The sequence below is a fragment of the Sminthopsis crassicaudata genome, chromosome 6 (assembly GCF_048593235.1).
Source record: "Sminthopsis crassicaudata isolate SCR6 chromosome 6, ASM4859323v1, whole genome shotgun sequence".
Classification (NCBI taxonomy): Eukaryota; Metazoa; Chordata; class Mammalia; order Dasyuromorphia; family Dasyuridae; genus Sminthopsis; species Sminthopsis crassicaudata.
This window is the reverse complement of record NC_133622.1, coordinates 247,566,030-247,592,862: the sequence shown is the minus strand read 5'-3', so window position 1 is coordinate 247,592,862 and position 26,833 is coordinate 247,566,030. Positions and strand designations below refer to the sequence as shown.

The window sequence follows — 26,833 nt, the reverse complement described above, 5'->3', positions numbered from 1 at the left end:
GTGTGGCCGCGGGCAGGCTGGCAGATAATAAGGTCATCAGATTGCCCAGCCCAGTGCCCCCTCGAGCCTCGGCCCCGCCTTCTTTCGGCCCACGCTGGGGGAGGGGGGAGTTCGCGCAGGCGCACTGCTCGCGCTTCGCCTTTTTTCTCTTGAGGGTGGTGCTTCATCTCCCAGGCCTGTCAGGGGGCGGGGTCAGCAGCACCACCTGGGGCGGGAGGAGGGGCCGGTGGATTCGTGGATCGTACCAATATCTGTGGGTGGGGGAGAAGGGGGAGGAAGGGAGAAGATTGATTCTAAACCAAAGAAGATGAAAACCAGAAACTGGACCACGTGGGAAATGGGAGACGCAGTGCCTGTGTCGTCACATCCGGTGGGCGGGGCCAGATGCTCCTCACTCCACCCCCCCGATCCGGAAGCGTGCGGTTTAACCCGAAAGCGGTAGTGGCAGCGGCTGCGGCTGCGGGGACTCTCAGGTGAGTGGGGGGGCCGGGTCGGGGGCTGCGTGCGGGGGTGGGGCTAGGGAGAGGGCTTTGTCGGGGCGCTGGCAGAGCTGCTCCGCTGCCAGCCTCGTCCTGGTGGAGCGCTGTGATTGGGTAGAGGGGGCGCGTGACTCACGCCGGCGCTGTTGCCTGGAGCCCGGGTGGGGGGAAGAGAGGGAGCGGAGCACGTGACCGTCACCGCTCCTCCCCCCGGCAGTTGTTCCGAAGGGGCGTAGAACTGAGGAGAGGGGGGGTCTCGGTCTCGGGTCAAAAAGTCTCAGCAGGGGCCGCCAGAATGTGGAGCACAGAACGCCTAGGCTAGAAGTACTGTGGGCATAAGAGGATGTGCCCTGGGTCTGGAGAAGCCCCTTGGAGCCTTGAATGCCGGCCTGAGTGGGGCGGGGTCAGACATTTGCTGGCAGACTTGGGGAAACGGTCCTGCCCTCAAGGAGCTTACATCTGAGGGAGGGACGGTCTGGACGGGGGGGGGGGGGGGGGGGGGGGGGGGGGGGCCTGGCAGGCTGGGCCCATCCCCCAATCCCTGCACCCCATCTGGGCCCTCACCCACGGGTGCCAGGGTGGGCTCCCAAGGGAAGAGAGGTGGGGTGTCAGGGCTGGGAGGGGCTTAGAACAGGGGATGACAGGGCTGGGAGGAGCTTAGAACAGGGGATGTCAGACTGGGAGGGGCTTAGAACAGGGAATGACAGGACTGGAAGGGGCCTTAGAACAGGGGATGTCAGGGCTGGGAGGGGTTTAGAACAGGGGATGTCAGGGCTGGGAGGGGCTTAGAACAGGAATGACAGGGCTGGGAGGGCTTAGAACAGGGGATGTCAGACTGGGAGGGGCTTAGAACAGGGAATGACAGGGCTGGGAGGGGCCTTAGAACAGGGGATGTCAGACTGGGAGGGGCCTTAGAACAGGGGATGTCAGGCTGGGAGGGGCTTAGAACAGGGGATGACAGGGCTGGGAGGGGCTTAGAACAGGGGATGACAGGGCTGGGAGGAGCTTAGAACAGGGGATGACAGGGCTGGGAGGGGCCTTAGAACAGGGGATGTCAGACTGGGAGGGGCCTTAGAACAGGGGATGTCAGACTGGGAGGGGCTTAGAACAGGGGATGACAGGGCTGGGAGGGGCTTAGAACAGGGGATGACAGGGCTGGGAGGAGCTTAGAACAGGGGATGACAGGGCTGGGAGGGGCCTTAGAACAGGGGATGTCAGGCTGGGAGGGGCCTTAGAACAGGGGATGACAGGGCTGGGAGGAGCTTAGAACAGGGGATGTCAGGGCTGGAAGGGGCCTTAGAACAGGGGATGTCAGGGCTGGAAGGGGCCTTAGAACAGGGGATGTCAGGGCTGTGAGGGGCCTTAGAACAGGGGATGACAGGGCTGGGAGGGCCTTAGAACAGGGAATGACAGGCTGGGAGGGATCTTAGAACAGGGATGACAGGCTGGGAGGGGCTTAGAACAGGGAATGACAGGGCTGGGAGGGGCTTAGAACAGGGGATGACAGGGCTGGGAGGGGGCTTAGAACAGGGGATGACAGGGCTGGGAGGGGCTTAGAATAGGGATGACAGGCTGGGAGGGGCTTTAGAACAGGGGATGACAGGGCTGGGAGGGGCTTAGAATAGGGGATGACAGGCTGGGAGGGGCTTAGAACAGGGGATGACAGAGCTGGGAAGGGTCTTAGAACAGAGAATGACATGGCTGGGAGGGGCTTAGAACAGGGAATGACAGGGCTGGGAGGGGCTTAGAACAGGGATGACAGGGCTGGGAGGGATCTTAGAACAGGGAATGACAGGGCTGGGAGGGGCTTAGAATAGGGAATGACAGGGCTGGGAGGGCCTTAGAACAGAGAATGACAGGCTGGGAGGGGCTTAGAACAGGGGATGACAGGATGGGAGGGGCTTAGAACAGGGAATGACAGGGCTGGGAGGGGCTTAGAACAGGGAATGACAGGGCTGGGAGGGGCTTAGAACAGGGGATGTCAGGCTGGGAGGGGCCTTAGAACAGGGGATGACAGGGCTGGGAGGGGCTTAGAACAGGGGATGACAGGGCTGGGAGGGGCCTTAGAACAGGGAAGGTCAGCCTGGGAGGGGCCTTAGAACAGGGAAGGTCAGGCTGGGAGGGGCTTAGAACAGGGAATGACAGGGCTGGGAGGGGTCTTAAAACAGAATGACAGGCCTGGGAGGGGCTTAGAACAGGGGAAGGGCTGGGAGGGGAGGGATGGGAGGGGCCTTAGGAACAGGGAATGACAGGGCTGGGAGGGGTCTTAGAACAGGGGAAGGTCAGGCTGGGAGGGGCCTTAGAACAGGGAATGTCAGGCTGGGAGGGGCCTTAGAACAGGGAATGACAGGCTGGGAGGGGCTTAGAACAGGCAATGACAGAGCTGGGAGGGATCTTAGAACAGGGAATGACAGGGCTGGGAGGAGCTTAGAACAGGGGATGACAGGGCTGGGAGGGGCAGGGCTGGGAGGGGCCTTAGAACAGGGATGTCAGGGCTGGGAGGGCTTAGAACAGGGGATGACAGGGCTGGGAGGGGCCTTAGAACAGGGAATGACAGGGCTGGGAGGGATCTTAGAACAGGGAATGACAGGGCTGGGAGGGATCTTAGAACAGGGGATGACAGGCTGGGAGGGGCCTTAGAACAGGGAATGACAGGCTGGGAGGGGCTTAGAACAGGGATGACAGGGCTGGGAGGGCCTTAGAACAGGGAATGACAGGCTGGGAGGGATCTTAGAACAGGGAATGACAGGGCTGGGAGGGGCTTAGAACAGGGAATGACAGGGCTGGGAGGGGCTTAGAACAGGGGATGACAGGGCTGGGAGGGGCTTAGAACAGGGGATGACAGGGCTGGGAGGGGCTTAGAATAGGGGATGACAGGCTGGGAGGGGCTTAGAACAGGGGATGACAGGGCTGGGAGGGGCTTAGAATAGGGGATGACAGGCTGGGAGGGGCTTAGAACAGGGGATGACAGAGCTGGGAAGGGTCTTAGAACAGAGAATGACATGGCTGGGAGGGGCTTAGAACAGGGAATGACAGGGCTGGGAGGGGCTTAGAACAGGGGATGACAGGGCTGGGAGGGATCTTAGAACAGGGAATGACAGGGCTGGGAGGGGCTTAGAATAGGGAATGACAGGGCTGGGAGGGCCTTAGAACAGAGAATGACAGGCTGGGAGGGGCTTAGAACAGGGGATGACAGGGCTGGGAGGGCCTTAGAACAGGGAATGACAGGCTGGGAGGGATCTTAGAACAGGGAATGACAGGGCTGGGAGGGGCTTAGAACAGGGAATGACAGGGCTGGGAGGGGCTTAGAACAGGGGATGACAGGGCTGGGAGGGGCTTAGAACAGGGGATGACAGGGCTGGGAGGGGCTTAGAATAGGGGATGACAGGCTGGGAGGGGCTTAGAACAGGGGATGACAGGGCTGGGAGGGGCTTAGAATAGGGGATGACAGGCTGGGAGGGGCTTAGAACAGGGGATGACAGAGCTGGGAAGGGTCTTAGAACAGAGAATGACATGGCTGGGAGGGGTCTTAGAACAGAGAATGACATGGCTGGGAGGGGCCTTAGAACAGGGAATGACAGGGCTGGGAGGAGCTTAGAACAGGGGATGACAGGGCTGGGAGGGGCTTAGAACAGGGAATGACAGGGCTGGGAGGAGCTTAGGACAGGGGATGACAGAGCTGGGAGGGGCTTAGAACAGGGAATGACAGGGCTGGGAGAGGCTTAGAACAGGGATTGACAGGGCTGGGAGGGCCTTAGAACAGGGAATGACAGGCTGGGAGGGGCCTTAGAACATAGAATGTCAGGCTGGGAGGGGCTTAGAACAGGGAATGACAGGGCTGGGAGGGGTCTTAAAACAGAATGACAGGCATGGGAGGGGCTTAGAACAGGGGAAGGGCTGGGAGGGGCTTAGAACAAGAAATGACAGGCTGGGAGGGGCCTTAGAACAGGATGACAGAGCTGGGAAGGGTCTTAGAACAGAGAATGACAGGGCTGGGAAGGGTCTTAGAACAGAGAATGACATGGCTGGGAGGGGTCTTAGAACAGGGAAGGTCAGGCTGGGAGGGGCTTAGAACAGGGAATGACAGGCTGGGAGGGGCTTAGAACAGGCAATGACAGAGCTGGGAGGGATCTTAGAACAGGGAATGACAGGGCTGGGAGGAGCTTAGAACAGGGGATGACAGGGCTGGGAGGGGCTTAGAACAAGGGAATGACAGGGCTGGGAGGGATCTTAGAACAGGGATTGACAGGGCTGGGAGGGCCTTAGAACAGGGAATGACAGGCTGGGAGAGGCTTAGAACAGGGATTGACAGGGCTGGGAGGGCCTTAGAACAGGGAATGACAGGCTGGGAGGGATCTTAGAACAGGGAATGACAGGGCTGGGAGAGGCTTAGAACAGGGATTGACAGGGCTGGGAGGGCCTTAGAACAGGGAATGACAGGCTGGGAGGGATCTTAGAACAGGGAATGACAGGGCTGGGAGAGGCTTAGAACAGGGGATGACAGGCTGGGAGGGGCTTAGAACAGGGAAGATCAGGCTGGGAGGGGCCTTAGAACAGGGAATGACAGGGCTGGGAGGGGCTTAGAACAGGGGATGACAGGCTGGGAGGGGCTTAGAACAGGGAAGATCAGGCTGGGAGAGGCCTTAGAACAGGGAATGACAGGGCTGGGAGGGATCTTAGAACAGGCAATGACAGGGCTGGGAGGGCCTTAGAACAGGGAATGACAGGCTGGGAGGGGCTTAGAACAGGGATTGACAGGGCTGGGAGGGCCTTAGAACAGGGAATGACAGGCTGGGAGGGATCTTAGAACAGGGAATGACAGGGCTGGGAGAGGCTTAGAACAGGGATTGACAGGGCTGGGAGGGCCTTAGAACAGGGAATGACAGGCTGGGAGGGATCTTAGAACAGGGAATGACAGGGCTGGGAGAGGCTTAGAACAGGGGATGACAGGCTGGGAGGGCCTTAGAACAGGGAATGACAGGCTGGGAGGGATCTTAGAACAGGGAATGACAGGGCTGGGAGAGGCTTAGAACAGGGGATGACAGGCTGGGAGGGGCTTAGAACAGGGAAGATCAGGCTGGGAGAGGCCTTAGAACAGGGAATGACAGGGCTGGGAGGGATCTTAGAACAGGCAATGACAGGGCTGGGAGGGCCTTAGAACAGGGAATGACAGGCTGGGAGGGGCTTAGAACAGGGGATGACAGGCTGGGAGGGGCTTAGAACAGGGAAGATCAGGCTGGGAGGGGCCTTAGAACAGGGAATGACAGGGCTGGGAGGGATCTTAGAACAGGGAATGACAGGGCTGGGAGGGCCTTAGAACAGGGAATGACAGGCTGGGAGGGGCTTAGAACAGGGGATGACAGGGCTGGGAGGGGCTTAGAACAGGGAAGGTCAGCCTGGGAGGGGCCTTAGAACAGGGAAGGTCAGGCTGGGAGGGGCTTAGAACAGGGAATGACAGGGCTGGGAGGGGTCTTAAAACAGAATGACAGGCCTGGGAGGGGCTTAGAACAGGGGAAGGGCTGGGAGGGGCTTAGAACAGGGTATGACAGGGCTAGGAGGGGCTTAGAACAGGGAAGATCAGGCTGGGAGGGGCTTAGAACAGGGGATGACAGGCTGGGAGGGCCTTAGAACAGGGAATGTCAGAGACTTTAGAATATAGAAGTCAAAGTCATTCCATCAGCAACCATTGAGTGCTTGCTGTATTCTCTGTGTGAGGGAGCAGAGCCTGGAGACCCCACCCCTGCGGGGGAAGGTGGCAGCCTCATCTCCGCTGGGGACCCCTGCCCGGTACCTGGGACGGGCGGCAGGACCCCGTTGCCTTTGGGACCAGGGGCTGGCGGCCGGCTCCCCGCCCTCCCTGCGCCCCGCTTCCAGCACCGATGGCAGTGGGCCTGAGCCCCTGGAGATGCTAGGGTGACCCTGAGCAAACCCACTTCTGCCATCTGGCCTCCTTTTGCCCATCTGGGAAGTGGGGAGAACGGCGGCTTGGCAGCTCGTTGGGCATTTTCAGCCTCTGCCCTGTTGCTTCTGTGTGGGCTGGGGTTGGAGCGGGCGATCTGGAGGCAGGGAACGGGTGCCCCTGTGGCCGCTCACGTGTTTGCCAGCCTGCGGGCCTGGCACTGCCGTCCCCGGGGACAAAGGCTTCTTAGGAAGCCAAGCTGGGCCGAGCAGCCCCTGCGGCCTCTCCGGGCACGCCGCCTTCTTTCCCCAGCCCCCTTTCCTCTCTGCTGCCTCTCGGGTGGGGGCCGCCCCCGTGTTTCAGGCGGAGACCCTGGCGGCCTCTCCCGGGCCCGGAGGACCCCGGAGCTGGCGATGGGGGGGAGGGGGGCTTGCCGGGGACTGCCTTTTCCTGGGCTGCTGTCCACAGCTCCCACCTCTGGACAGGTAGGGAGGGGGCCGGGAGAGCTGGGAGGGAGGCCGAGGCGGACGCGCAGCTGGCTGGGCCCCGGCTCCTCCAAGGCCCAGCCCGGTCTGCCTGTGCCCCGGGGGCTTTCGGTCCGCCGCCGTCAAGTGCCCCCCCCCCTGTGACTTTCTGAACTTTGCCCGAGGGTCCCGGCGGGGGGGGGGGGGGGGGGGGGGAATGGACGGGGGAGGGGGGAGGTCTGTGGGGAGGTGAGCCCCCCTTGCCGCCCTCCGCCATTCCGAACGCCTGCTGTGTCCGGCCCAGACAATGCTGGCCACTGTAGGGGGGCACCGGGAGGCCTCAGTAACCGGATGCCGCTCAGCCCCGGGTCCTGGGGCGGCAGCCTTTGGGGGCGGGGCAGAGTGGGGGCTTCCCGCTGGTCCTGCAGGTGCGGGTCCCGCCCCCCTCCCCAGTGGGAAGTGGGGGATGGGCTGGAGACAGCAGACGAGTCCGAGTCCGGTGGGGGAGAGTGGGCGGGCCTGGACGAGAAGTCAGAGTTCTGCCCTTTCTGCCTCATCTTCCCCATCTGTGAAACGGGCTTCCTGCTTACAGCACTGCCGGAGGAAAGCCCTCCGGAGCTGCTGCCTCAGTTGTGAGGAACCAAGCCCCCTCCTGGTGCCCGTGGGGGGAGGGGGGGCGCCTTCGAGGGTGTGACCACCGCCCTTGGGGTTCTGGGAGGGGTGGCGTGAGAGAGGAGCTGCTCAGCGCCCCGAGGGTAGCCTCGGAAAAGCCTCGAGGAGGGGGGGGTCAGGCACCCTCGGCCACAAGCATTTATTAAGCACCTGGGGCATCCGCAGAGTGGGCGGAGAGCTGAGGACCCCCCTCAGCAGAGTAAGGGGCGGGGCCAGGGCGGGGCGCCTTGGGGCGAGCCCCGGGGTCAGTGCGGAGGGAGCCCCGAGTTCTGGGCGGAATGTGGTGGAGAAGGCGGGCAGAGGGGGAGGTGGATCCCGGTAACCACGGCAGCCTTGCTCCAGGGCTGCATGCGGGCCCCCCCCCCAGGGAGGTGCTCTTGTTACCCCCATTTTACAGAAGAGGAAACTGAGGCCCAGAGAGCTCAGGCGACTTGGCCTGAGGTCACATGACCGTCACCGTCCAGGTCCAGCCCATGTCCCACAGGACAGCCACCTGAGGCTTTGGAGACTGGGCGGGGCCTCAGGAGGGCCGGGGAGCTGAGGGGACCCCGGGCAGCAAGACGTGAAGTGGGGGAGCCCCCGGGAGGGAGGAAGAAGGGGGCGCTGGCTCCCGTGGGGCAAGGAGCCGCCAGGGCTTTGACTCCCTCATGCTCGGGATCCAGGGGCTTCAGGGAGCGCTGGGCCCCGGGCCAGGAGGAAAGGCGGGAGCTGCGAGGTGGCCACGGGCAAAGGAGAGCCGAGCCCTGGGGAGGGACTGCAGAGAACGGGGGAGCTCAGGGGGCCCTGGGGGGGGACTGCAGAGAAGGGGGGAGCTCAGGGGGCCCCTGGGGGAGGGACTGCAGAGAACGGGGGAGCTCAGGGGGCCCTGGGGGGGGACTGCAGAGAACGGGGGAGCTCAGGGGGCCCCTGGGGGAGGGACTGCAGAGAAGGGGGGGAGCTCAGGGGGCCCCTGGGGGAGGGACTGCAGAGAAGGGGGGGAGCTCAGGGGGCCCTGGGGGGGGACTGCAGAGAACGGGGGAGCTCAGGGGGCCCTGGGGGGGGACTGCAGAGAAGGGGGGGAGCTCAGGGGGCCCTGGGGGGGGACTGCAGAGAACGGGGGAGCTCAGGGGGCCCCTGGGGGGGGACTGCAGAGAAGGGGGGGAGCTCAGGGGGCCCCTGGGGGAGGGACTGCAGAGAAGGGGGGAGCTCAGGGGGCCCCTGGGGGGGACTGCAGAGAAGGGGGGAGCTCAGGGGGCCCCTGGGGAGGGACTGCAGAGAAGGGGGGGAGCTCAGGGGGCCCCTGGGGGGGACTGCAGAGAAGGGGGGAGCTCAGGGGGCCCCGGGGGGGGACTGCAGAGAAGGGGGGAGCTCAGGGGGCCCCTGGGGAGGGACTGCAGAGAAGGGGGGAGCTCAGGGGGCCCCTGGGGAGGGACTGCAGAGAAGGGGGGAGCTCAGGGGGCCCCTGGGGGGGACTGCAGAGAAGGGGGGAGCTCAGGGGGCCCCGGGGGGGGACTGCAGAGAAGGGGGGAGCTCAGGGGGCCCCTGGGGAGGGACTGCAGAGAAGGGGGGGAGCTCAGGGGGCCCCGGGGGGGGACTGCAGAGAAGGGGGGAGCTCAGGGGGCCCCTGGGGAGGGACTGCAGAGAAGGGGGGGAGCTCAGGGGGCCCTTGGGGGGGACTGCAGAGAAGGGGGGAGCTCAGGGGGCCCCTGGGGGGGGACTGCAGAGAAGGGGGGAGCTCAGGGGGCCCCTGGGGGGGGACTGCAGAGAACGGGGGAGCTCAGGGGGCCCCTGGGGGGGTGACCGAGGGGCTGCCGCTGGGCCTGGGGGGATCCTCCCGCTGGAAGGCCCGGCCTTCCCCCAGATGTCAGGGCTCATGCCATTCCCGTGCGGGCCAAGGTCCTGCCCCTCTCCCTGGCCCCGTTTGGGTTTCTGTGGCAGAGACACCAGGGGGTTCTCCACTTCCTTCTCGCTCATTGTACAGATGGGGAAACTGAGGCAGGCAGGGTGCAGGGCCTGCCGCGGGTCCCCCGGATAGTAAGGGCCGGAAGCCTCAGGCTGTTCTGCAGCCCCCCTGCTTGATGGGAAGGAGGGAGGCCAGGCCAGAGACCCACTGGGAGGCTCTCACAGGAAACGGAAAGTGTGGGGAGGACGGAGCCTCTGCACCTCGCGGCTCTGGGTGAGCGGGCTGAGTCAGCGCTGGAGTCTGGGACCCTGGGTGGCCACGGGAGGCGGCGGCGAGGGGCCTGGCGTCGCCCAGGACTCTCTGCGGGCAGCTGGAGATGTGCGGTGAGAGTCCCTGGCGGGCACCAGGCGCCCGCTGCCTGCCGTTATTTCACCCTGGCTAAGGGTGATTGCACCCGGGGGGGAGGGGGCCTTCTGCCGGCTTCAGTTTCCTCCAGGCTGGGAGGTTGGGCCGCCGCACAGAGGCTCCTTCCTGCTCCTGGCTCCGGGGAGCCCGGACACCCCCCTGAAGGACTGGAGGTAACCCACACCCGAAAGACCGGCCAGAGGGGCTTCTGACTTGGCGGGGGGATCCCCGCCTCCTCACCCGCCCCGCTGGCAGGGAGCTGAAGACCCTTTGGGCTGGGCTGCTTCGTGTCCGCGGATTTTGAGGCTCAGTGTGGGCTTTGGGAGAGGTGCCCCGACTTCCCCCGGGGGGGTCTGTGCCCCCCTGAGAGCCCAGCGGGGGCGGGGAGGACTTGGACCCGGCCGGGAGGGTGGGCCGGCCCTTGGGCCCCATCAGAGTGCCGGTGAGAGCTCTCCAAGGTGCCCTGCCCCCTCCCAGATAGGAAACCCGCCCCAAATGTGTGGCAAAGCCCCCAGTTGCTTGGAACTAGAGCCTGGCGCTTTGCTGGCCATTTTTTTAGTGAGTAGTGAGTGTAGAAGAGGAAATGCTGACTTTATTCATCTTCTCCACCTTGGACGGACAAGGCGTTACAGAGAAAAGTGTGAGCGGGCGCCGGGCGTACAAGAGCCGGCTCCACTTTTAATGGGGAAATGCTGCCAAAAGGGGAACTGGGGGGGTAGAGCTGGAGGCTCTCGGGGTGGGGGGGGGTTGGGCTGATGACCCCAGAGGCCCAGAGGATCTGGCTCGGAGGCGGGGAGTCCAGTGTTCCAGCACTGCGATGACCGGGTGCAAAGCTGGGCCTCCCTGGAATGGAGGGCTCCTCAGGGAAAGGGGGAAGTCTGGGAGGTTTCCAAGGCAACCCCAGCTCTTTGTGAGCTCACGGGGCCCCACAAGACCAGGCGGGGGCCGCAGCTCAGCCCGACCACGGGCAGAGGCTTTTTTGGGAAATCGCAGGTCAGAGTCTGCTCTGGAAGGGATTTTGCCCGTGGGATGTGGGCCGGTGGCCGTGGAAGGTGCAGGCCAGAGTGCTTTGGGAGAGCCTTCCAAGCCCCGGGGGAGGGGGACCGGGCCCGCCTGCTCACCAGCGCCAGGGCCCTTCTGGAGCACCTTGTTGTCCATTTGGTTCGATCCGCCCGACTCTGTCCCCCTTCGGGGCCTTTCTGGCAGAGATACTGACATCTCCTCGTCCACTCACTGAACAGAGGAGGAAACTGAGGCAGGTACGTGACCTGCCCAGGATCACCCAGCTAGGAAGTGCCTGGGGAGGGATCCAGACTCCTGGCAGTGAGCCTCCCGGCCTCCCCCACTCCTCACTCCTGGCTGGCCGAGGCGGCTCGTGGAGGACGCTTTATTCCTACTCTGTGGGGCAGGAGGTGACGGGGTCCGCCGTTGGTGAGGGACCCCGGGTCCCATTTTTCCATTCACTGCAGCTGTTTCTCAGCCTCTCACAAGGAGTCACTATTGGGTCTCTGCTGCTGAGCGTGGAACCCTCGTGGTGGGGCTGACACCGGCCGGTCCGTGGTCTTCCTCCTTCCCTTCTGGGACCCCCATGTGAGGGCATCCCAGCATGCACCTGGCTGTCCTCACCTCCACAGCCTTGCTGGCTCGTCGTTTTGGGATCGTGCCGGGGAGCTCTTTCTCCATGGGGACGGCCCCGCATTGACCACTGTTGCACGATGGCGGGAGTCATGTCCGGTTGGTGCCCGCTCTTCCGGGAGTTTCCTTCTGCAGGTTCTTCCTGGGAAATGGGGCCCACGTGTCCCCTGCTCACGTTATAAGGCCGCCTGTGGCCAGACTGAGAGGGGAATTCTGGCGCCGTCTCCTAGAACGTGGTGGCCCGGGACCGTGTCGTCGAAGGGCCGAGCGTGCCTCAGGACCCCGCGGCCCTTTGGTGGCAGGCCGAGCCCCACGAAGAGTACTGGGTGGGGAGAGACCAGACGGAGGGCTGAGCTGGGTCCTGGGTCAGCCCTCCTGGGCCAGGGGCTTCACGCTGCCTCCCTCTTGCCTCGCTGGCTCCGGAGCTGGGAGAGCCGGCCTCGCTCTCCTACGTGGCTCGGGCCCTTGTGCCTCTGTGTCTGCCGGGAGAGCGCTGCTTCCTTTTCAGGCCGTGGGGGGCGTTTCGGCTAGACATCCAGGGTTCTGGAGGAACTAGCCTCCTACTCCCACCCCCAGGAGAGCTCTGAGGACCCACAGAGAAACGGCCCCATCCTGGCCCCTTGGGTTCAGCCTCATCATTTGGAGGCTCTGTCAGCCCACCAGCCTTCTGAGGGCATCTCCAGAGAGCCCCTGGGGCCTCAGCTCCCCCCTTCCAGCACGGAGCTCACATGGAGACACACTGAAGTGTCCGAGCAGCCAGCACGGGCCTGGCACACAATAAGTGCTTAATCAGGGACCCTGGAACGATTCCTCCTGCTGCTGCTGAAACCACAGAAAACAGAGGCCTGGTCTCCTGAACAAGCTTAAGCCCCAGAGAGCGGGGCCACCTCCTCAGCTTCGGCTGGACCCCGAGGGCAAGGGGAGTTTGGGAGGGGAGTCACTGAATTCAGAGGAAGCCGGTCCCATGCCCCCCGGGGGTCCGTGCCTGACTGAGGGACCCAGATGGGGCCGTGTCCAGTTAAGACAACGGAAAGGGCCTTGCAGCAGGCTTTGGATCTTCCTGGTTCCTGGCTGGCCTAACCCGGGTCCTTAATCAAGGGTCTCCAGGTAAGAGGTTGAGGTCATCCGGCCGGCTTCCCACAATGCAGTAAAGCTTCCTCACGATTCCCATAAGTCTCCTCCTCACAAGACGGAAATATTCACAACTGGATAGAAAGGGAACTGAGCCAGCTCCAGGACCGAGTCACAAGATGGAGTTGCTGTTTCCCTCACTTCCCACAATTCTCTGTTTGCTGACCTAATCGCCTCCATTTCCCCCTTTGGATGGATGGGGGAGTGGGCGCCCATCCCTCTGGCTTTCTTCGGCACATCTACCAGGTTTTTCATATACTGGTAATTAGAGTCTCCTAAATGAGCCTCCAGAGGGCTTCCTGGGGACTGATTTTGAAAAGGGAGATTTACATGTTTCCAAGGCAACCAAGAAAAGCAAACAGAAGCATCCACACCAGCTGGAGAACACTTGGCTTCTCCCTGGCTGCTTTGAGACCTTGGGCATCTGAAATCCCCGTCCTCTCTTACCAGGTTGTGAAATGGAGCGACAAAAGCCCAAACCCGGACTCGGGCTCAGCACTCGGCGCCGCTGGCACGGAGGGGCACCTGTGGGCAGCTCGGCACTTGGTGAAAGAAAGAGACCGGGAGCCTGCAGGTGGAAGGCTGGCAGAGCCGGGTGGTCCCCACTGTGGCCCCGTGCTAACACACGGCAGGGAGAGCCAGGCCGAGGGGGCCACCTCGAGATGCTCCTCCCATCCCCCCTTCTGTCTCTCTCCTCTTTCTCTCCCTCCACACACGGGGGTCACCAGGTAGAGAATTCTGGGGTGATCGGCTGCAGAGAAGATGCTGATCTGCTTTGGTAGAGAAAGTTTCCCTGAGGGCATTTCCTGAATATGAGACCTGGTGCCCCGCCCTGTTTCCATCACTTGATCCTAGCCTCAGTTTTCCCCATCTACAAAGTGGGGATAATCCTGGAGGAAGACTGCTGACCACTGAGGGCTACGGGCTACATAGCTGTCTGCTCTCCAGATCATCCCAATGTGTGTGGCTCAAGGACAGAATTTACAAAGAGCAAAGAAGCATTGGGGTCAAGAGCGAGCTGTGAAAATGGAGCGTCAGCTTCCGACAGGCGCAGGGAGCAGAGCCTCCGGAGCCTCCTTGGCCACTCTGAAGCTTCAGGAACTGGAGGGGGAAGGAGCCAGTGGGCAGGAGTCAGGCCGCTGGCCCAGCACTGACCTCTGGGAAGGCCCTCCCTTCTTGGGCTCTGCCTCTCCACCTATAAAGGGGAGCTGGACCCGAGGGCCTTCTCTCCTTCCCAGATGTTGTGATGGCAAGTGAGGGGAGAGCCCCGCAAGGACAAAGGGCCGGCAGCAGAAGCTCCAGGCTGAACACTGCCAGGGGCCCGGGCCCTTCTTGGTTCAGCTCTCCCCAGCACATCTTTCCCCCAGCCGTCTCGCAAAGACTAGTAATAGCCAACATCTGTCAGCACCTTAGAAGGCTTACAGAGCACATTATTTCATTTGATCCTCATTACTCCCTAAGTATTGTTGTTCCTATTCCTATTCTACAGATGAGGAAACTGAGGCTGGAGAGAAGTTAAGTGTCTTGTCTTACAGCTGGCCAGTGCTTGGGAGTTTAAAGGTCGCTCTACTGAGACTTGACTCATAGGGAGAAAAAAACGAAGATCTTTTTGTTCTGTTTGGATTGTTTCAACATAGAATTGCCACTTTGGGGGCCTGAAATGAAGCGGGGCTGGGGGAAGGCTCCAGGGTGAGCAGTGAGGCGGCCTTGTTCTGTCAGGGGGAGGGCTGTTTCCTTCAGGATTCGCCGCCACCGCCAAGTTTCTTTCCCAGCTGGGGAACCAAACAGCGCTGGCAGAATGAGCTCTGATGGCGCCCCCGAGCTCCTCCCCTCCTCAGTCAGTGCTGAAGAAGGGCTTGGACGTTTCACCGGTTACATAGGCCTCCCTCTCAGGTTGGCAGCCAGTCAAACCCGTCACAATCCTCTCCGGAGTCCCTGCCAGGGTGGAAGATCCCCAGGGACGGGGGACGGTCTCCCCCTTTCCTAAGCTCAGCTTCCCCCTCTCGGATGGTCCGTTGCTGGGAGGAGTCTGTCCTGGACTACGGAAGGCCAGAGAGCCCCGTGTCTGGGTCCTGGCCAGTGACCGAGAGCCTCGCTGCCCTGAACGCCTGCTATTATCCTGGCGAGAAATAGTCTGTCCTATGGTTGCCTCGGAGCTTCCGGGCGACCACAAACATCTGATGAGATGGCGGATGGCTCAGTACGCCTTAAAGTGTCGGTCATCCTCGGCGGAGCCATCAAGGGTCAAAGGCCGGAGTGGGACGGCAGAGCGGGGACCTCCTTCCGGGCCTGGTAACCTGTCTTCCTCCTTCACTAGAAAACCTTCCACAAAGAGGAGCCCTCTGTCACCTCTTCTGTCACCCTCGCCATCACTGGCACCGCCTCTGTCACCGACACTGCCTCCATCGCCCTCGCCACCACCACCAGCACAGTGGGCTCCCTCCATTGCTCTGTGGGTGCTTTGCCTTCCATCCCCCCATGCTGCTGCAGGGGCAGTGTCTTCCCTGTCCCCCGAGGAGCCCGCCAGTTATCCCTTAAGCTTGCCAGGACTGACTCTGATCATCCCCTGCCTTCCTGCCGCCCTGTGGCCCTTCCTCCCGCCACTTCCGGGATCTCCGGCTGCTCCCACTCACGCCTCGGACCCTGCTTCTGACCCTCTGGGCGCCCTCTCTGCTCTGGGCTCCCTTCCTCTGCTAGGGAGAGAGTATTGGCAAGCCGCAGTGGTCATGGGAGAGCGTTACCAATAATGAGGCTTTTAAAAAAACATTTTCAATGCTCTCTTTTTACACCACCCGACTTTTCCCCGTTCCTGCCACTTCCAGCCATCCATGCTCCTGCTTCGTGCCAGGGGTTGGCCCATTTGCCGGGCACACAAGTCCAAAGAATAAAACTGCCCTTCCTCCTGAGGAGCTTCCATTCCAACAGAGGAGACACGGGCGAGTGAAAATTCGATGCTTTTAAGAAGAATAAAGACGCTCTCTGCCGAGCACTGAGGGAGCTTGGGAGGGACGCTTCGCTCGGGAGGGGCCCATGGCCTCTGAAAGGATGAGAAGGCAGGGAGGGGTGCCAGAGTGGGGGATGGTCAGTGCAGGGACAGAGGGAAGGTGGGAGCCACGCAGCAGTGCTGGCACTTGTACGAACCCCTGGCGTTACCGAGGAGGGATCTCATGGTCGGTATTGGAGGAAGCCCGACATGATGAGAATGCTGCACAGATAATGGGATGCTTCAAAATGCTGGGCAGATTCCCCCCGGCACTTCATCCCGGGAACAAAGCCTCGCCATCCTGAGTCCCCATGGGATCCAGGCCCAAGAGGATGTGCCAGGAAGAAGCTGAGGCCGGGATTGGGCAAGGGGCCTCTCTTCCTGCGTCTGCCTGCCCCCAGCAGCCCGGGTGATCCTCCACAATGGCCGCTTCCACTGCCCAGAGCGTCCCCATGGCCCGAGCCGCCTTCCCAAGCAGCCTTATGACCCCCTGCTGGGCCCGGGCTGCTCTCCTCGGTGATCCCCTCTTTCCCCCCTTTCAGCTTTAGAGCCCTCATAACTAACAAGGGCTTATTCTCCCTTTGGCACCCACACAGCTGCTGGGCCCTGCAGATCCCGGTGTGCCCGGGCCCAGGGCAGGTCCCAGGGGCGCTGGGCTCTCCTGCCCCTTCTGCTTGCAGGTGCTGAGGGACACGTCAGCAGTAGGCGGCTCCTTGTTTTCCCTAGTTTTCCTCATTTTCCCTCATTTTTCTTGGCTGGTGCTTCCCAGAGACGCTGGGTCCCAGGCCCTTGGAGGCCGCCCTGTTTCCTGGGAGGTGTTTCAGGGGTTTTCTCGTCTTCACTTCCCCAGCCTTGCTCAGTGTCTCCTGAAGCCCCCAATCTGCCCCTGCTTCTGATGCTGCTGGCCAGGCTGTGGGTCTCAGGCTTGCCGGTTCAGGGCCCCTGCTTGCTTTCTCTGCTTCGGGCCATCCTCGGAGGATTTGGACCGGCTGGGCCAGCTGAGCTCTGGTGCCCTGGCTCTCGAAGCAAGGGAAGCACAGGGAGAGGGCAGCCCTTAAGATGTGGCGGCTGCCCCCTGGACCGTGGCTGGGCCCGGTTCTCTCTCGGAACGCTGAGTGAGATTGGGCAGCGGGGCCGGGGCTGGGGCTGTGCCGAGGCCGGACGGGGGAAGAACTCCGCAGGGTTTGTGGCCCCACGGGAGGGGGGGGGCAGCTTGCCCGAGATTTAGGGTTGAGGCCGGGAAAAGCCTCTGGGTGGCGATGTTCAGAGGATTTCAGCCAGGACAGAAATAGAACGAGCCGGACAAGGTCACAGGCGGCGAGGGCGCTGCAGAAATCTAGGGCCTGCAGGGACCCTTCTCTCTTCTCTTCCCCGGGTTCCCCGTCACCTGTGGATTCGGGAGATGGGAGACTTTGTTGTTCTGTTGGCTGGGTGAGATGCATTGTGTAATGGAAGGAGCGCTGGGTTTGGCTGGAGGCTCTGCTCTCTCACTCTGCGATTCCCCCACCTTCCCGCCATGCCTCAGTTTCTCTCTTTGTAAAATTCACCTCCTGTGTGCATGGCAGAGCCTCCAGGGCTGAAACGAGAAGGTTGGACTAGAGAGTCTTCAAGGTCCCTCTCCTTCGGCTGCGACTCCCCGTAACTTTCTCTCACAGGGAGAGATCAGAGCTTCCTGGCAGAGCCAGCCTGGCCAGGGCTGGGAGCGGTGCCCAGGCCTCTATGGGAAGCCCTCTCCTGCCATCTCCCAGGGTGCACTCCTCTTCTGGAAGGCTCACCCTGACCCCTGGCTCTTTCTCTTCTGCAGCTGTTCCCCAAGAAATATGGAAGAACTGAGGAACCGGACAGTGGAGGAGCTAGAGAAATTGCAGGATGACCCAGAAGAGATCAACCGATTGGTCATGGAGTCCCCCGAGGTAAAGCAGTTCACATCTTTCTTTCTTTTTAGGTGGAGCTTTCTAGGGCTGCTTCACACAGCCATCCTGGGAGAAAAGGGCTCGCTTCTCTAGTTTACAGAGGAGGAAACTGAGGCAGGCAGAGGTGTGCGCCGCTGTCTGAAGCAGATTTTGGACTCGGGTCTTGTTTGTCCCAGAGCACAGGTTCTGTACCAACCAGAACCGCAGGCCAGCGGTGACAGTGGCATTTCCTTGGTTTGCAGAGGGCATGACATCGGCCAGCGTGTTGTGCCCTCCCCCTGGGCTCCCCGTCCTTGGGGATCCCGCCCGGCAGGATGGCAGGCCCTGTGTTGGAGACCTCCTGGGCCAGGGGGAGACTAGGGAGGGGGAGGCTCATGGCCTTTGTGCCTGGCCCCAGAAGGCAGGGCCACTGGCCTGGGGGAAGGTACAAAGACTAATGGAGGCTTGATGTCTGGAACTTGCTCCCTCTCAGTGTTGGGGGAGGGCGGATCCCTAGTCCCTCCCTCACTTTGGAGGTCCTCAGGCAGAGGCTCCGATGGCTGCCCAAGTCCCTGCTCCTCCTCAGAGTCTGAATGTCGCAGACTCTCCTGTCAGGGCTGTGTCAGTTCTGACCCTCGCTCGGGCTGCAGTCCCTGCCAGTCCCTGCCCCAGGGGCCTCCAGGTGGGGCTTGTCACCCCCGAGTCTCTAGGGATGCCCCCGGACTCAGGAGGCGTCTTCCAGAGAGATGCTGGGGGCGTCCTGGCCACGGTGTCTCCTGCTGAGTGAGACATGCCCAGCCCTGCCCACCTCCCTAGGGGAAGGACCACCTGGAGTTTGGGGAGGGCTTCCTAGGGAGCCTGGCAAGGAGGGTGTGGAGGAAAATCAGTCTGGAAAAGCCACAAGAGCTAAGCTGAGGGGCTTTGTGGGCTGTCGGGAGCCAGTGGAGATTCTTGAGTGGGAGAGTAACCCGGCTTCCAGATGGCTTGTTGAGTTCTGTGGAGGATGGTTTGGGCAGAGGGGAGAGAGATTCCCTGGTCTGAGAGGGGTCAGAGGCTGCTGACACAGAGCGAGCCGGAGGGAGCCTTGGTTGTCCCTGGCTGACGATGGCGTTGGCAGGAAACCACATGAGGTTTAAAAGGAGCCAGTGCTTGGAGTCTTGGCTAAAACGTCCCACAGGGTCCTTGGATGTTGGACCCTGGGGTCCTGTGAGGGCCCTGGGGCACAAAAAAGGTCCTTTCCAGCTCTTAATCATGATCCTCCTTAGCGGGCTTAAGTGGACTATAAATAAACTCCACACGAGTCAGCAACACGATGTGGCTTCCAGAAAAACTAATGAGATCACAGGCAGTTATTATGGATGGGCGGCCTCCCGAGCAGACAAGGGGAGGCTCTCAGGACATCCAGGAGCACATCCTGATGGAGGCAGCCAGGATGGACGGGTGGCGGGCACAGCGGGCGGAAGCATTGGAGGAGCTGGGCCTGGGGCTGGGAGGTGGGTCCCAGTCCTGTGGCCATCAGAGCTCCAGGGCTGGGAGCTTGGAAACGGCCTAGAGGGCAGAGACAGTGTGGGTGACGCCCTAATTTTATAGCAGATTGTTCTCTTTCAAGGAAGTTTTCTTGAGCTGATGCTTTTTTCAAGCCTTTTATTTTTCAAAATATGTGCAGAGATAGTTTTCAATTTTGCCCCTTGCAAAACCTGTGCTCCCTCTCTTCCCTCCCCCCTCTCCTAGACAGCAAGGAATCCAATATAGGTTAAACATGTGCCATTCTTCTATGCATATTTTCACATTCATCATGCTGAGCAGAAAAATCAAAAAACACAAGAAAGAAAAAAACAAGCAAATAAATAACAAAAAGAGATGAAATGATGCTTTCCTCCACACTTAGTCCCCACAGTCCTGTAGATGTAGATGGTTCTCTTCATCACAAGCCTATTGGAATTATTGTTGAAAAGAGCTGAGTCGGGGGCAGCTAGGTGGCGCAGTGGATAGAGCACCAGCCTTGAATTCAGGAGGACCCTAGTTCAAATCTGGTCTCAGACACTTAACACTTCCTAGCTGTGTGACCCTGGGCAAGTCACTTAACCCCAGCCTCAGGAGGAAAAAAAAAAAAAAAAAAAAGAGCCGAGTCCATCACCTTTGGTCATCACATAATCTTGCTGTTGCCGTGTATAATGATCTCCCGGTTCTGCTCATTCCACTCAGCATCAGTTCCTGTCAGTCTCCAGGCCTCTCTCACATCATCCTGCTGGTCGTTTCTTATAGAATAATAATATTCCATAACATTCATATACCACAATTTATTCAGCCAATCTCCACCTGATGGGCACCCTTCAGTTTCCAGTTTTTTGCCACTACAAAAAAGGGCCACCACAAACATTTTTGCCCCTGTGGGTCCCTTTCCCTTTTTTATGATCTCTTTGGGGTACAGGCCCAATAAATGGCACTGTTGGATCAAAGGGAAAGCACAGTTTGGTAGCCCTTTGGGCATTGCTCTAAATTGCTCTCCAGAATGGCTGGATGTATTCGCAGTTCCACCAACAATGTATTAGTGCCCCGGTTTTTCCACATCCACTCCAACATTTATCATCTTTTCCTGTCATCTTAGCCGGGAGATGTATCATGGTGCCTCAGAGTTGTTTTAATTTGCATTTCTCTGATCCATAGTGATTTGGAGCATTTTTTTTCATATGACTAGAAATGGCTTTAATTTCTTCATCTGAAAATTGTTCATATCCTTTGTCAGTTGAGGAATGGCTTATATTCTTACAAATTTGAGTCAATTTTATTAGTGGGACCTTTATCACAAACACTGATGCAAAAAAATTTCTCCCGGCTTTCTGCTTCCCTTCTGATCTTTGTTTATACAAAACCTTTTTTATTTAATATAACTAAAATGATCCATTTTGCATTTCATAATATCCTCTAGTTCTTTGCCCATAAAGTCCTCCCTTCTCCACAGATCTTACTGTTCCTTGTTCTCCTAATTTGTTTATGGTATCACACTTTATGTCTAAATTATGAGCCCATTTTGACCTTATCTTGCTCTAGGGCTTAGATGTTGGTCAGATGCTTTAAAAAATGTTTTTCATCTGCCCCCTGAGTGTTCCCGGGGCTGCCTGAGGGAGGGGCTCCAGACTTGGGCGCTCTGGGCCCTAGAGGCCGTTTGAGGGGCAGCCACGAACTTACTCAGGACTGTAGTCAGAGGACCTCCCGTGGTGGTGGTGGTGGGGGGTGAATGCCGCTGCTTTCTGTGTCTGAGTGCGGGGGGGGGGGGGGAAGGGGGGAAGGGGAGGGCGGTGGCCCAGCGCCTCCCTGCATGTCTCGGCCTGGAGGGTCCTGTCAGAGGGCCTGAGCCCACCAGGCTTGGGATCGAAGCAAAAGGCCATGGCCTTGGTCAGCTGTCCGCCAGCGGCTACCAGGCTGGGCCTCTCTCCTCCCAAAGGGAGAGGAGCTGTAGGAGTGACGGGGCCAGGGCCAGCAGAGCTGACATGTGGGAGCAGGTGACTCACCCTGACCCGCTGCTCCCCCCCCCTTGGGAAGGGCCTGCACATGCCTGGAAGTGTGGGGGAGAGCAGCTCCCCATTACCAGGGCTCCCTTCTTGCTAGGTCCAGGACCTGCAGCTGGAGCGGGAGATGGCGCTTGCCACCAACCGGAGCTTGGCCGAGCGAAACCTCGAGTTCCAGGGGCCCCTGGAGATCAGCCGCTCCAACCTCCTGGACAAGTACCAGGAGCTGCAGAAGCTGATGGAGAAGTGCCAGGAGCAGAAGGCCCAGCTGGGTGAGCAGGGGCACCTCGGCGCCCGCCTCTGGGCCCCCATGCTGCTCACCCTCAGAGAGGGAGGGAGGGCATAGAGCATTTATGAAGTGCTTCCTGTGTGCCCAGCTCTGGGGGGCATGGGAATCCACAAGTGATGTCCTCAAGGAGATGGCTTTGTGGGGAGGGTCCCAGGGCCAGGCGGGGGGTCAGGTCCCTTTACTGTTGTTGCCCCAACAAAGTCCTGCCAGCTTGTGGGGTGCAGACAGGGTGCTCCCCACCACGTGGCTATGGGCACAGACCCGGCTCAGCGTTGGTCCACCAGAGGTGGCAGGGGCCACTCCCCTCCCCCACTCTCACTGCCAGAGTTCAGCAGGTGGCAGTTGGGGGGTTGGGGGTGGCCAGTGAGGTCCCCTCCCCCCAGGATGGAGGGCGGGGCTGGAAGCAGGAGCTTCGGGGGAGGGGGGCTCTTGTGCCTAACTGCCAGTGGGAGGCAGTTGGCCCACAGTTGTGCTGGTGGGGATGAGGAAGGTGGGTCACCACCCTCAGGGATGGCCATGGGGCTGGGCTGGGGGGCTCCACCAGGGAGGGTCTGAGGACGCAGGGGCGGAGGGTGCCGGGCTGGGTCAGCTTGCCAGGCCTCCCTGCCTCCCATCTCCCAAGGCTGCCCATGTATGTCCTAATGGAGGAGACCCTGGGCAGAGGAATTGTAGGGAAGTGGCATTTAAGAGTGTGTCGCCGGCTGCCGAGGCCCTGAGCCTCTCTGAGGCCGGGACTGGAAGCAGAGCTTGGGCTCCAGGCCCTCTGTCTTGGTCTCTATCTATCCTGGGCCCTCTGGATCCTGGGCCTTCTGTGTCTGTCCCAGGTTTTCTGTGTCTGTGTCCCGGGCCCTCTTGTGTCTGTCCTGGGCCCTCTGAGTCTGTGTCCCGGGCCCTCTGAGTCTGTGTCCCGGGCCCTCTGAGTCTGTGTCCCGGGCCCTCTGAGTCTGTGTCCCGGGCCCTCTGTGTCTGTATCCCGGGCCCTCTGTGTCTGTGTCCCGGGCCCTCTGAGTCTGTGTCCCGGGCCCTCTGTGTCTGTGTCCCGGGCCCTCTTGTGTCTGTCCCGGGCCCTCTGAGTCTGTGTCCCGGGCCCTCTGTGTCTGTGTCCCGGGCCCTCTGTGTCTGTGTCCCGGGCCCTCTGAGTCTGTGTCCCGGGCCCTCTGAGTCTGTGTCCCGGGCCCTCTGAGTCTGTGTCCCGGGCCCTCTGTGTGTGTGTCCCGGGCCCTCTGAGTCTGTGTCCCGGGCCCTCTTGTGTCTGTCCCGGGCCCTCTGAGTCTGTGTCCCGGGCCCTCTGAGTCTGTGTCCCGGGCCCTCTGTGTCTGTGTCCCGGGCCCTCTGTGTCTGTGTCCCGGGCCCTCTGAGTCTGTGTCCCGGGCCCTCTGTGTCTGTGTCCCGGGCCCTCTGAGTCTGTGTCCCGGGCCCTCTGTGTCTGTGTCCCGGGCCCTCTGAGTCTGTGTCCCGGGCCCTCTGTGTCTGTGTCCCGGGCCCTCTGAGTCTGTGTCCCGGGCCCTCTGTGTCTGTGTCCCGGGCCCTCTGTGTCCGGGCCCTCTGTGTCTGTGTCCCGGGCCCTCTGAGTCTGTGTCCCGGGCCCTCTGTGTCTGTCCCGGGCCCTCTGTGTCTGTGTCCCGGGCCCTCTGTGTCTGTGTCCCGGGCCCTCTGTGTCCGGGCCCTCTGTGTCTGTGTCCCGGGCCCTCTGAGTCTGTGTCCCGGGCCCTCTGAGTCTGTGTCCTGGGCCCTCTGTGTCTGTGTCCCGGGCCCTCTGAGTCTGTGTCCCGGGCCCTCTGTGTCTGTATCCCGGGCCCTCTGTGTCTGTGTCCCGGGCCCTCTGTGTCTGTGTCCCGGGCCCTCTGAGTCTGTGTCCCGGGCCCTCTGTGTCTGTGTCCCGGGCCCTCTGAGTCTGTGTCCCGGGCCCTCTGTGTCTGTGTCCCGGGCCCTCTGTGTCTGTCCCGGGCCCTCTGTGTCTGTGTCCCGGGCCCTCTGAGTCTGTGTCCCGGGCCCTCTGTGTCTGTATCCCGGGCCCTCTGTGTCTGTGTCCCGGGCCCTCTGTGTCTGTGTCCCGGGCCCTCTGAGTCTGTGTCCCGGGCCCTCTGTGTGTGTGTCCCGGGCCCTCTGAGTCTGTGTCCCGGGCCCTCTTGTGTCTGTGTCCCGGGCCCTCTGAGTCTGTGTCCTGGGTTCCGAGCCCTTTGTGTCTGTCCATATCCTGGGGAGCGTCTCCCACAGTTTGAAGGGAGGTGGCAGCTGGTTTGGCTGTCCTGGCTGCCTCATAGCATGGAACCCTGTATAAATAGTGGCATAATTGGTTAGCCTTGGGGGCTGGGGGGGGGGGGAGGTTTTTCCAATAGGATTTGCTTGACTGGCTGATGGTGATAGGGCCCGGGGAAGCAGGGCTGGATGGAGGCAGGACTAGGAGCTGGGTCCCCCAGCTCTTCACAGGCACTTTAAGGACACTAAATGTCCCTCGGCCCATGCTGGTCAGTTGACTCTGGTTTGGTAGAGTCAGACCACCTTGATCCAAGGCCTTTCTCTGAACTTATGGCTGTGGTGACCTCTGTGAGCTTCCAAGAAGGATAATGGCGGGTGGGGAGAAGCTCCCCTGGGCCAGCAGGCATTAGTGCTGGAGCTTTGAGATAAGGGGGGGGGGGGCCTGTCCTCCAGGTGCTCACTCTTTAACAGGAGGTCAGGGTGAGACGTGGGCGCCGGAGAGAAGGGGCCACAGGCGCGGTTTGGAGCTCGGCCTGCCGGGCTTCCCCTCCCCAGAGTGGGCTTCTATTCGTTTGTAGCGCTATTCTCTGTATGCTGCAAGGCTTCCCGCGTTCCCATGAGTCTGTTGTCCATGGGAAGACTGTGTTTCCTTTCTTTCCAGAGAAATTCTCCTCAGCGTTGCAGCCAGGAACCTTGCTGGACCTTCTGCAGGTGGAAGGCATGAAGATCGAAGAGGAGTCAGAGGTAAGAGGGAGCCCTTTTTGGCCCCCCCAGGGAGGGATCCAATGTGGTGGCCATTGGCAGGGCCAGCCTTGGGGTGGCTGGGAGCTAGCCACTGGGCTGACCCTGGCCACTGGGCGGACCCTGATTGCTGGGCGGACCCCGACCCCTTGCTTTCCAGGCCATGGCTGAGAAGTTCCTGGAAGGGGAGGTGCCCTTGGATACATTTCTCGAGAGCTTCGCCTCCATGAGGATGTTGTCCCATTTGCGCCGAGTTCGAGTCGAGAAGCTTCAGGAGTTGGTGCGGAAGCCCAGGGCCTCCAAAGAGCCAGCCAGGCCCGTGGTCCCGCCTCGGCCAGTCATTGAGACGACCACTGCTGTGGCAGAGGCCCCTCCGGCTCCTCCCGCTGCTCCTGCGCCCCCTGCAGCGGGCCCTCCCTACCCCCTCCCCTACAGCCCAGCCCCTAACTTGGGTGTTGGTCCCCTGGCCCAAGGAGCTCTGCCTCAAAGCCCTTTCCCCGTCACCACCCAGCCCTCTTACCCTTACCAGGGCCCTTCTGGGCCTGCCTATGCACCAGCACAGCCCGCAGGGGCTGTCCCAGGGCAACCGTGGTCCCCTCACTCCTCCCCCGGACCAGGAGCATACCCCATGGCCCGAGGCCCAGCTCCTAATCCAGGGTACCCTCCGCAGGCCTATTTCCCAGCAGGAGGAAGGCCACCTTACCCAACTCAGGCCCCTGCCTACCCAAGCCAGCCCCAGATGCCGAATTTTCCAAGACAGCCCCGGCCCTCGGGGCCTCCTCAGCCCCCATACCCAACAGGCCCCGCGCTCCCCTATGGGTTTTCCACACCGCCGGGACCTGTCTGGCCTGGGTACTAGACAAGATCCTCGCCCGTGGCCTCCCCTCCCCCTGACCTGTGCCACAGACGGTGGTCCTCCGTGGCCACTGCCTGAGATTTGGGTGAAAGAGCTCTTGGCCCTGACTGTGGACTTTGGAAGGAGGCTCGAACTCTGCAGGCGCCCGATAAACCAGGGACCGTGTCTATGATGGCCTACGGGTCTTTTCAGAACCGTGACCCTCCTGACACATTAAGGGATCCATCACCAGCGGCCTGTGGGCAGCACTAAGCCACAGCATGAATTCCCACTGCACCGACTGCCTTCTGGTCTACCAGCCAGTCCAGTGCTAGCCAAATTGGGGGGTGGGGGGTGGATGTAGAAGCTCTTTGTGTCCACGCGGACACTGAAATCAAAACACGTGCATTGTCACAGGCCCCCTCCCCACCCTCTAGCTGGGATTCTCAGTTAACACCATCCCAGGGGCCTGGCTGTTGTGCCCACATTTACACTGGCCAGTGGGAAGTAGCAATCTTTGGGCAGTGCGTCCATCCGAGCTGAGCGAGCGTGTCCTGGGCTTCCCTACAGGCTTAGGTTATGTTCAGGCCACTTAATATTTTCCCAAGTCTTTTACTCATATAATATATGCTAAAATACTAATAGGCAGAAGTCAAATAAGCTTGCACCATTTGATGGCTCCAGAGGCTGTGGGGAAAGCCGAGTGGGCAGTGGGTCCCACACCTCTATAAACCTCGAGGTTCTGAGAACTGGAGTGGCGGCCGGGCCCCCCGGCAGAGGACGGAACAGCCGCAGCAGAAGTTGGGGCTCCCATGGAGGATGGATGCCCTGGGAAGTCTCCCTCCTTCCTCCCAGGGAGCTCCATGGCCACCGCGTTCCCTCAGAGCCCCCACTTTTACTCTTCAGTGCCTTTGATCTTGGCAGCCTCTTTCGAGTCCCCCTCATGCCCTTCTCCCTGTTTCAGCAAAGCTTTTCTCTTGAGAGAAGTTCTGAAAGTTGCCCCCAAACGGTGCTTCCAAACACTAAAATGTTGCGTTTCTCTCCTGCATCTTCCATTTGTCCTTGGGCGGAAGCCGAAGGCCAGGGCTCCCCTGTCTGGTGGCCCCCGTTGGCTTGTGGGTGTCACGATAGCTGTGAAGCGAGGGTGAAAGAGCAGGCCCTCGAGCGGTCACTTCGGTCACTTGGCCAGACCCCGGAGCTGCTATTGACCTGAATGTACCTTGGACTGTCCAAGGCCGAGCGGCCGAGCGCCTGGCAGGGCTTGAATTGAGGAAGACGTCGGGTTGGGTCTCTGGTCCCCTGAACGAAGGGTTGGTGATGCCACAGTTTTCTCAACATTTTGCCAAATTCTGCTTGCTTTCCCATAAATTATTTATAAAGAGAAATAACTAATGGGCTCTGTTGGTTTGAATGCTTTGGAATTGGCTCGATGATGTCCCTCATCTATGATTAATCACTACAATAAAACCATGCAGTCCATGCAGTGTCCCGGTTATGGTGGATGAACACAGTGAAGATGCGTCCACTTTAGGCGCCATCAGTCTCGGGGAGCCTGTGCCCGTCCATCTCCTGCCCTCAGATCTGGAGTCGGGTCTCTGGGCCCCATTGGTACAGCACTCGCTTCCCTTTAATTGCCCAGACTTGGGTTTCCTTTGCCATTAGCATTTCCCTTCTGACCTGTGCTGGGCTAGGCTGTACTTTTGGTCTCTGGACACTCCCAGGCCTGCCTGGACTCTTGCTTTCCCCAACCTCCCACTGCTCTGGGGGCACCGTCCATCCTCGGGAGCTGCTCCCTGTGACTCTTACCCTCCCCACCAG

At 60.8% G+C, this 26,833-nt stretch overlaps 1 protein-coding gene across 7 annotated transcripts; it reads left to right on the top strand.

Moving 5' to 3' along the window:
• The first annotated feature begins 344 nt into the window (after positions 1 to 344).
• On the top strand, positions 345 to 26,407 carry VPS37C (VPS37C subunit of ESCRT-I). Of its 7 annotated transcripts, none has more exons than XM_074274346.1 (5): positions 345 to 473; positions 17,355 to 17,463; positions 21,052 to 21,223; positions 24,101 to 24,183; positions 24,341 to 26,407. In XM_074274346.1, the coding sequence occupies exons 1-5, from the start codon at positions 385 to 387 to the stop codon at positions 25,037 to 25,039; spliced, it is 1,152 nt and encodes a 383-aa protein (XP_074130447.1). In that variant the 5' UTR covers positions 345 to 384; the 3' UTR covers positions 25,040 to 26,407. The 7 variants fall into 7 exon arrangements, with proteins under 7 accessions (XP_074130447.1, XP_074130450.1, XP_074130451.1 ...); XM_074274349.1 differs by lacking the exon at positions 345 to 473 and adding an exon at positions 9,683 to 9,779; XM_074274350.1 differs by lacking the exon at positions 345 to 473 and adding an exon at positions 9,911 to 9,974.
• The last annotated feature ends 426 nt before the right edge of the window (positions 26,408 to 26,833 follow it).